Source organism: Channa argus, chromosome 9 (assembly GCF_033026475.1).
Source record: "Channa argus isolate prfri chromosome 9, Channa argus male v1.0, whole genome shotgun sequence".
NCBI lineage: Eukaryota > Metazoa > Chordata > Actinopteri > Anabantiformes > Channidae > Channa > Channa argus.
Window position 1 is genome coordinate 6,806,037 of NC_090205.1, and position 10,720 is coordinate 6,816,756.

Below are 10,720 nucleotides of genomic sequence, written 5' to 3' on the forward strand. Positions count from 1 at the left end.
TTAATTCAGACCAACACACATCAGAAAAAAGCAACAAGACAACAAAAAATACAGCAAATTCGAAACAAGCATCTAACAAACCCTATAGAATTTACAAAGGATTATGTGCCTACAAATTACTAGTTAACTCTAAATATTAACTTACAAAACTACAAGTAAAACTGTAATTTTCATCTCTTTTTAATCCTTTTTGTTTGTTTTAAATGGGAGTGTGCCCATTTTCTCTTAAGGGCAAATTTCATCTTATTTCATCACATCCCTCTATAACCTTTGTGATCATTTAATGGTAATTTGAGTTTATTGAGGTATTTTTTCCCCCAAGACGTGTAATGGATTATTGTTTACCATCATGTCTGATGATCGTATTTCTCTGATCTCATTGATTTGTGCAAATTTGTGTCATTTGAGATTTAAGCAGTTATATTAAGAATAATAAATATAAAATCAGTCAAATTGTTTTGCTGTTCCTCACTTTCCATTGGTCACTCGTCTTTTTGCGGAGTTTCTAATAAAATGAAAGATTTGTCTGACTTTACTCCTCTGTCCTCTTTACACTATAAGGAGCATTTTTAAGTTGTATCTGCATATTGTAATATTTCTTCTTCATAAGACCAAAGAAAAACATTCAACAACGGCAGTTTAATCTGTTTGTCAAGTATTCTCACAAATGTGAGACAAGGCAAAGAGCACAGAGTAACACTTTATTCAACAGTTAACAGAGAAAACAAAGAAGGTTCCATATATAATTAACACAAAAGCAAACAACCATTAGGAATAAGAGCAAAACACTAACTGGGGGAAGTTTGCTGAAAATATAACTAAAGCAGAGCAGCACACAGCTATGAAATCATCAGCAACACGTACATGTGGCCAAATGCTTGCTGAACATAACCAAGGAAACTAGGAAACACAAGAAACTATGACACAAAAGTCTTTAACAGGTTTAAAAGTGATAGAGATGGAAATGCAGCCCCAGCAGCAGGGTAACAAGGAAAGAGCATGAACAGAAGCTGCTCAGGGGGCAGATAGGAGTTTAACATGAGGCAGCTGATAACAACCTTTGTGGTACCAGTTATCCAGGATGATCTATGTCAGGGTTGTCGGGCTTCACTGAGACTAAGAAACCCAGACCAAGCAGAACTGGCCCCTGTTCTGTAATTTTAAAAGTTGGTCTTTTGTGTCTTTTACTGTGTTTTGCATCTACAGAAACAAATTATCACGTGATGTTACCACAGAGAGATAAGTCTATAAATACCATGACAGAGGCCACACACACGCAAACACACACACACTGTATGACATCAGCACATTTGTTTCTCGCAGATCCATCGCAGAGAAGTTTCACAGGGCAGGTCATTCCACTTTGCAGTGTTAGCTTGGATATGTGCACAGTCTTCTTCAATCCGTGGATTTCCCCCATTATCAGGCTGATTCTCACTCCAGTACCTGAACGAAACAAAAAGGACAATATTGTAATTTTTGGACAAACACTGTTCCTCTGTGACACTTGATTGTCTCTAGGTTGATGACTGGTGTTGTCAGCAGTAAAAATGACAGCAGTGGTACAGTCTGAGTGAAACAAAGAAACACTTTACAACACAGAAATGCAGCAAATGTAAAAGCCCCTGTAAAGGAACTGAACTGGCCGTCATCTCAACAGCTCGCAGCCTGAGACCTGAAGTGACCCGGTCAGTGTTGCATCCTCTCATCACTTCCCCAAGCGAAACATGCTTTTGCTTTAAGTTGTGCTGATGATTCTACATGCACATTATGAACAGGGATCCATGAATGAGAGCACAGATCTGTCTTACTCTAAAGTCACTGTGGTTCCATTGATCCATTTCCAGGTCCCCTCTTCATCTCTGTCACTCAAACCAATCCACGCTGCCAAATTGGTGAATTCAGAGATGAAATTCTGTTCAATACAAACAAAGGTTTAGACTTCTTTATAGGTAATATTTCTTAGGTTAAAGATAGTTTTAATCACATTACAGTTTGATAATAATTATAACCACTTTATTATGGTGTCCCTGAGAGCTCACAGCACTGCAAACTGAGAAAACACATGCAAATACACAAAGCAAAAGCTAATATAAAAAACAACAAAGGCACAGCATTAAGAAACACGCTACAAACACGACAACACAGTGGAAATGGGTCCAGGAGCAACAAAAAAATACATTTACAAATGTAAATGCCAATTTTTTGCGTCCCTTGGAAACATTTTCTCAACCACATTCATTATAAAAGTGCAACAATTGTTATGCTGAATTAAAAATAATGAGCTTAGATAAGTGTTAAAGAAAACATTGAAATTATAACTCAATTCGTACATTTTAACACTGTTTTACTTTACTGGTTCATTTGTCATATGCAGGTTAACAGTCAGTTAACAGTGCAATGAAAACTTTTGAACAATAAAAGAATCAACCACCTCACTAATAAAAAAACCCAATAAATATAAAGCCAAGAAAAACAATTTATACACAGTAATGACTGTAAATGTGACGAAAAAATTACTTTGTGTTATCAATTTCTGTCTGATATAAACATAGATAGATCTGCACCTGTTCATCAGCACTGTCTATAACCACCAGAACTGCTCCTCTGCTTCTGCAGTCCTCACTACACTTTGTCCAAGAACCAGACTCACTGAAGAGGAGATAAAAGGACGATCTGAAAAGTGTCCATCCTCCAGGACAAGTTTAATGTAAAACAAGAGAAGTTAGAAATAATTTAAGACACAGCTCCAATTTGAATTTTTAACTTTTGTAGGGAATTATTACAACAAGAATACCAACTGCTGGTTTAAAATGTTATGGTGACCGGGGGTCAGCATGGACACTCTCAGCGGTCTTTGACGTAGAAATGTTTTCCAGGAGGATGTTGGCGGGGTCAACAAAGCAAAGCAGAAATGTATTCTGGTCTACACTTACTCTGACTGGACAAACGCTGAAGCCTCTCCCTGTCTTTAGTCATTTCAATAAGTGTGGCATTCAGCTGGTCCTTCTCTGCAGTCAGCGTAGACATTTTGTCCCTACTGTCCTGGAGAAGTTCAGTCAGGTTGTTCAGTAGGTTTCTGGAAACTGTTGAGGTCACTAAAAATCATATTTGAAGTATGAAGAATTTCCTCTTTCTGTTTGATCTTGTGCAACAGATTTAGCAACTCAGCAGGTTCATCAGAAGTTAAAATTCAAATGCAGAACTTACAATTTTTCAGTCTACTTGTGAAGCTTGTGCCAAAGAGCATTTTTAATATCTGTGTGATCAATGGAAGATGTATATGTTAATGTTGAATATTCCATGTCTGGTGACTCAGTTTCAACTAACAAGACAGGTAACAATCCTAATCTAGAACGAGTATGAGTTGGGCCCAACTATATACAGTATTATCATGTTGTCCTGGTGTCATGATTCTACGTTCAGGCCCAAGAATCCCAGAGAAGAGGTTTTATGAAGCTGTTGTTTTCTGTCTGGGCCTGTTCAGTGTTTTCCTGCTGGCTGGACTCATCAGCCTCAGTATCTACTGTAAGTCTGGTTTTCAGTTAAGTTATTTTTTCCAAAATTGTATCTTCTGTAATCTGAAATTTGTGTTAGATGTTCAAAACGATCCGTGTTGCTGTACAGGCTTGACCAAATGCCCAAATGACAATGACCAAAACATCAATTGGGACAATTAATTTAGACATCATCTAATTCAACTTTTCTGACCTTTTCTGCCTCTTGAGTCAGCAAAAGCTTCTATGGATGCAATGATATTCACTCACATGACTTACTGTTAAACAACTTGGTCACATTGAACTGACAGCACTTTAAAACTCATCAAGTCTCTCTTTAAGTAAACATTCATAATTTTAGACAGGAAGTCTCTACATTTTCATGATTTAATATCCTGAGTAAGTATAACATTTTAGACTGAACCAGTTATCAGGCGTTATTTTGTGTCTGTATTGTTTTTAAGGTTTTGAATGCTCTTGCTCTTCCACCCTAACAGGATTCATACTGTAATAACTATGGACACTGTATAATACCATGGTGTAGGACTAAATTTAGCCAAATGGTGGTGTCGGTCAGAGGCACAGATTTATGAATTACACTGCCAGCTCATCAGTTGCCTGTTCATGGTGGCTTTTTGACTTGTTGACTTTTATGTATTTATCATTTATTGTAGCTGGTTCAGTGTAATATGTCTGCACATGTAATGTTATGTCTGTAAGTGTTTAGTATGATATGATATGGTACCTATTCCTGTCTTAGGACAATGGAAGACATTTAGCTATTGTGCTAGTTCTGGCATATTTACATTGATGCTCACTGCCGATATATTGATTAAGGTGCACCGTCATACTTCAATAAATGTCAAATAAAATTAAATAAATTATTGGAAATTCATATGTTAATAAAATAATAGCCAAAAAAATGCTTAGTGGTTTATTAGTAAGAGCCAAAGTTGCAAACTAGTTTAAAGCCAGAAAGCTCATTATTTGATTAGCTGAAGCCTTTTTCACATTACTAGTTAACTAGTGAGGCTCACAATGTAGTCGTAGTACTGATAAGGTCCAAAGCCTCCACTTGTTATCTAGTTAATACCTCTTTGACCTTACGAATAGGCCTAAAATTCTTACTAGTTAACTAGATAAAGCCACTTATGAACATACCAGTTAACTAGTGTGGCTAAAAGTGTCTACCAGCTGAACTAGTGAAGACCAAAATCCCCACTATCTTCACAAAACGCTAATGATGAGGTGAGGAACGTGTGTGGATTGAGGCATCCTATTGGCTCTCACCTTTAAAAATACAAAAGAGAAACCAATCAGCACTCAGCATTTTCTCATTGTCCCACCCATCCATTTGCATGCTGGCCACTAAAATTGTTACCCTGAGAAACGTCAGCTAGTGACACTAGTGGCTGCTGTTGCCGCTTACGTGCTAACGAGTTAAAGCAAAAATGGAGACTAATTCACAAACTCAGGCCTCTTTGGTCTTACTAGTTTGTTAGTAGAGGCGTACAAGTTTTACTCATAGACATAGTGAGATCCAAAACATTGTACTGGTGAGGTGCAAAATTGTTTTACCAGCATGTCACAATGTGAACAAGTTAACTTGAGAGGCATAAAAAGTTAACAAAGGTCAAAATGCCCACTAGTCTCACTACTCCAGGGAATTAAGGCCTTACTAATTAACTAGTAAGAGCCTCGCTTGTTAACTTAGTGCATGGTGGCCTTGATACGCATGTCTACATGAAGCTTCTACAAGAAAGTTTTCATGTGGAAGCTGCCGAACATCAGGAGCCCCGTTGTTATCGGGTTAACGATACTTCTCTTGTCTTGGTCAGGTTTTTTATTGGAGTGAGAACCATCTGGAAGTCCAGCAAAGAAGACCTAGAGATTCCATAGATGGGCGAGCCTCCCAATGGATCTTCAGGAACCCAGCACCCACACGGCCGCTGAATATTTGGATGAGTGGCCTGCCTATGGTAGGTTTGCTCCAGTCAGTGGAGTGGTACACAGCTGAACACCCCACAAGGCTGCATCCCAGAGAATATTGACCCATCAGAATTTGACAGGTCAGACTTTTAGCGAAATCTACCAACAGACTAGGCCACCAGACATTGACTTGACTTTATTAGACATTGCTGTGGAAAACCTTCACAAGGAGAACATTCTATATCAACTAGTGATCACTAAATGAAAAAATACACTATTAAGGACTATTGTTTTTTGGTTAAAGGGCCCAATTTTATTTTCTGTAAATATATTTTGTCATTGTATTGTTCCATATGTATATAAGGCAAACTAAAATCCCAGTTGGCAAATTTATTGATGGCTCATGATGTGTTTGGTGACTGTTGCACTGAAGCTTGGCTCCTTTCGAACTTAGAGGGAGGTGTACTCACCCGAGTGGGTTACAAATACATAAAAACACATTTAAAATAGTGTGAAACTGGTTGCCATTTTGGCGCCATTGTAAAGGACAGTATCTGCCCTTTTGGTGCCTGCTTCCAAAAGAGGTGCGGTTTCAAAAGATGCCTGCCCCCCCACATAGGGGCACAAAACAGTCCTGATCCATTTCCAGGTCCCCTCTTCATCTCTGTCACTCAAACCAATCCACGCTGCCAAATTGGTGAATTCAGAGATGAAATTCATGTAAATACATTTACAGTCACAGTAATGACTGTAAATGTGACGAAAAAATTACTTTGTGTTATCAATTTCTGTCTGATATAAACATAGATGAAAACTCTGCACCTGTTCATCAGCACTGTCTATAACCACCAGAACTGCTTCTCTGTTTCTGCAGTCCTCACTACACTTTGTCCAAGAACCAGACTCACTGGAGAGAGATAAAAGGATGATCTGAAAAGTGTCCATCCTCCAGGACAAGTTTAATGTAAAACAAGAGAAGTTAGAAATAATTTAAGACACAGCTCCAATTTGAATTTTGAACTTTTGTAGGGAATTATTACAACAAGAATACCAACTGCTGGTTTAAAATGTTATGGTGACCGGGGGTCAGCATGGACACTCTCAGCGGTCTTTGACGTAGAAACGTTTTCCAGGAGGATGTTGGATGGGTCAACAAAGCAAAGCAGAAATGTATTCTGGTCTACACTTACTCTGACTGAACAAACGCTGAAGCCTCTCCCTGTCTTTAGTCATTTCAATAAGTGTGGCATTCAGCTGGTCCTTCTCTGCAGTCAGTGAAGACATTTTGTTCTTACTGTCCTGGAGAAGTTCAGTCAGGTTGGCTTTGATAGTGAAGAGTTCTGCAGCTGAATCACTTACTGAGTAATGATCTTAAACAATCGAGAGTCACATTATGTGAGACGACGATTCTGACAGTGGTGGTTCAGTGGGAGGGTTGCGGCAGGAAGGGCATCCGATAAACACGTTCCACTGTGGAGATCCGTGAAGGGAGAAGCTGAAAGCTGTTGATCTTTTTTGACATGTAATGTCATTGTACGATATTACACTTTCAGTCAGTGAATTCTCCTACTTCCTGAATCGTGTTAAAGCATCAGACCATCAGCATCAAACTTAGATTGAATGTGAATGTGATACAGAAATTTAGTTCCTCTTTGTCTAATTTTACAATACCTACAAGCATTGTAGGGTTAGGAGGTCAACTATGCAGCTTGGACTGCAGTTCATGTAAGTGAGAAAAAGTGGTTTTAGTCTTTCGAGGAAGCTGAGCTTCAGAGGAAGTAACATGTTTTGATGATGATTTCTCTGAATTAATGCTCTTGTGCCAACAGTCTTTCAAACAGCACAAAGGAGATTTCTTAGCCACAGCGATGATGAAGGTTAACTTGAATGTGGGGATGACATCTCGGGCCAGAGATGAGATGTTGCAGATGTCAAGAAAGACTTGCTGAGTCAGTTTAGGTTTCTGGAAGCTGTTGAGGTCACTAAAAATCATATTTGAAGTATGAAGAATTTCCTCTTTCTGTTTGATCTTGTGCAACAGATTTAGCAACTCAGCAGGTTCATCAGAAGTTAAAATTCAAATGCAGAACTTACAATTTTTCAGTCTACTTGTGAAGCTTGTTCCAAAGAGCATTTTTAATACCTCTGTGAGCAATGGAAGATGTATATGTTAATGTTGAATATTCCATGTCTGGTGACTCAGTTTCAACTAACAAGACAGGTAACAATCCTAATCTAGAACGAGTATGAGTTGGGCCAAACTATATACAGTATTATCATGTTGTCCTGGTGTCATGATTCTACGTTCAGGCCCAAGAATCCCAGAGAAGAGGTTTTATGAAGCTGTTGTTATCTGTCTGGGCCTGTTCAGTGTTTTCCTGCTGGCTGCACTCATCAGCCTCAGTATCTACTGTAAGTCTGGTTTTCATAAGTTATTTTTTCCAAAATCGTATCTTCTGTAATCTGAAATTTGTGTTAGAAGTTCAAAATGATCCGTGTTGCTGTACAGGCTTGACCAAATGCCCAAATGACAATGACCAAAACATCAATTGAGACAATTAATTTAGACATCATCTAATTCAACATTTCTGACGTTTTCTGCCTCTTGAGACAGCAAAAGCTTCTATGGATGCAATGATATTCACTCACATGACTTACTGTTAAACAACTTGGTCACATTGAACTGACAGCACTTTACAACTCATCAAGTCTCTCTTTAAGAAAACATTCACAATTTTAGACAGGAAGTCTCTACATTTTCATGATTTAATATCCTGAGTAAGTATAACATTTTAGACTGAACCAGTTATCAGACGTTATTTTGTGTCTGTATTGTTTTTAAGGTTTTGAATGCTCTTGCTCTTCCACCCTAACAGGATTCATACTGTAATAACTATGGAGACTGTATAATACCATGGTGTAGGACTAAATTTAGCCAAATGGTGGTGTCGGTCAGAGGCACAGATTTATGAATTACACTGCCAGCTCATCAGTTGCCGGTTCATGGTGGCTTTTTGACTTGTTGACTTTTATGTATTTATCATTTATTGTAGCTGGTTCAGTGTAATATGTCTGCACATGTAATGTTATGTCTGTAAGTGTTTAGTATGATATGATATGGTACCTATTCCTGTCTTAGGACAATGGAAGACATTTAGCTATTGTGCTAGTTCTGGCATATTTACATTGATGCTCACTGCCGATATATTGATTAAGGTGCACCGTCATACTTCAATAAATGACAAATAAAATTAAATGATTGGAAATTCACATGTTAATAAAATAATGGCCAAAAAAATGCTTAGTGGTTTATTAGTAAGAGCCAAAGTTGCAAACTAGTTTAAAGCCAGAAAGCTCATTATTTGATTAGCTGAAGCCTTTTTCACATTACTAGTTAACTAGTGAGGCTCAAAATGTAGTCGTAGTACTGATAAGGTCCAAAGCATCCACTTGTTATCTAGTTAATACCTCTTTGACCTTATGAATAGGGCTAAAATTCTTACTAGTTAACTAGATAAAGCCTCTTATGAACTAACCAGTTAACTAGTGTGGCTAAAAGTGTCTACCAGCTGAACTAGTGAAGACCAAAATCCCCACTATCTTCACAAAACACTAATGACGAGGTGAGGAACGTGTGTGGATTGAGGCATCCTATTGGCTCTCACCTTTAAAAATACAAAAGAGAAACCAATCAGCACTCAGCATTTTCTCATTGTCCCACCCATCCATGAAAAGTTGCCGGAAGCACTTTTTGTGATGTCATGCTAAAGAAATGATGCAGCATTGGAAGCAAGACATAAACTATGTTTTTGGAACTCGGCCTTTTGTGCAGTAATTTTTCTAAACTTTCTGATAGTCTACCAAACATTGAGTCACCAATAAACACCATAATTAACTGTCTAATTTTGTGTTCTCACGTCTTTATTACGTATCTTTTATCTCGTAAATGAAACAACAGCAGTGTTTGTTCAAATGTCTAAAAACTGTTTGTGTGTAACAGGGACCTCTTGTGACCATGTGAATTATGACTTGTGTGTCAGAAGAAAAGTCTTTTATAATGATGCCACAAACCATTTTAAGGAGAATGTCAAACTATGTTTAATGTGTGAAGCCTTGTTGTGTAGTAAAGAACTGCCCACAGCTGAAACTTCCTCAAAAGCTAAAGAAGTGTCAGACTGAAACCAAAAACCAACAAGCCCTTCATCACTTACAGGAAGTCCAGTCAATGCTGCAGAGCTGATCTTCCAGGAGACAGTTGGTCACTTTACGAGCAGTTGAGGAAATATGTGTCAGTGAGTTTCTGTTCACTGTCAGCCCGGATAAGTTGACTTTGCCTAATACATCTTATACATCTCTTTGTCACGTCCCTACTTGTCCTCTACACTCAGCTGTGTTCACCCGAACTTCATTAGTTACTATTTTATTCTGCCCTCATCATCTGTTTGTATCACCACCAGCTATTGGAAAGTCACTATTATACTTTTTTCATTTATTCCTTCATTTCACGTTTTTTGGTTACTGAACTCTGCTCCTGAGCTTCAAGCCTTGCTACCTTTACACCTGGTCTCCTGCACACACAGTATGTCCACCTTCCTTCTCTGCATCATGTCAATCCACTCTCTAGCCTTCCCTGTCATATTTCCATCATTCAGAGTCCCTGCTGTCCTACATTCTTAGTTTTCCTCTTCTCTCTCTGCCAAACACACCTTCCTCCTCTCCTTCTTCGACCAACAGTAATCCAATTTCGTACCGATCCGGTATGTGAAAAGTCATGACTCGTAACTTCAATTAAAAACTCCTGACACAAAAAAGTCCTGACATGCTCTGCATTTGTCCAGTCTTGGGACTGGCACAAGAAGACGTTGGCTTGTGTCCCCTTGCAGTTGCATTATTGCAGTTTATTCATTAATATAGTAATATGTTTCACAGACTTGTATCTTTATCATTTCAGACCACAACATAGTATTTGGTGCAGCTGCAGAATTCAACCTGACTGAGCTTCTCCAGGACAGTTAGAACAAAATGTCTTCACTGACTGAAGAGAGTAACCAGCTGATTGCCAGCCTCATACAAACATCTGAAGACCTGTACAGGCTACAGAGTGAGTGTGTCATTTGATTCATCCACAATAAAAAACCTCTGTGTCAAAGTTAAGTTATACTGTCACTATGTGGCAGATGGAGTTTTATCTTTTCTGACTGATGTCTGTTTTCTCTTATAGATGAAACATGTTTTACAGGATGGACAATGTTAAATTTTTCTGTTTACTTCATCCCCATTGAGTTTGGTTCTTT

General features: G+C 38.3%; 1 protein-coding gene across 1 annotated transcript; it reads right to left on the bottom strand.

Annotated features, from left to right (window-relative positions):
- Window positions 1–638: 638 nt before the first annotated feature.
- LOC137132676 (CD209 antigen-like) lies at window positions 639–3,058 on the bottom strand. Its single transcript, XM_067515492.1, has 4 exons — window positions 2,937–3,058; window positions 2,568–2,692; window positions 1,812–1,915; window positions 639–1,446 (listed from the first exon to the last, which is right to left on the bottom strand). The coding sequence occupies exons 1-4, from the start codon at window positions 3,028–3,030 to the stop codon at window positions 1,302–1,304; spliced, it is 468 nt and encodes a 155-aa protein (XP_067371593.1). The 5' UTR covers window positions 3,031–3,058; the 3' UTR covers window positions 639–1,301.
- Window positions 3,059–10,720: the final 7,662 nt, after the last annotated feature.

Coding starts and splice junctions, on each gene's coding strand:
- LOC137132676 (XM_067515492.1), bottom strand. CDS start 3,030: ATGTCTACGCTGACTGCAGAGAAGGACCAGCTGAATGCCACACTTATT. Junction 2,693..2,936: donor TCAGCGTTTGTCCAGTCAGA/GTAAGTGTAGAC, acceptor CTTGTCCTGGAG/GATGGACACTTTTCAGATCG. Junction 1,447..1,811: donor GGAACCACAGTGACTTTAGA/GTAAGACAGATC, acceptor TGTTTCGTTCAG/GTACTGGAGTGAGAATCAGC.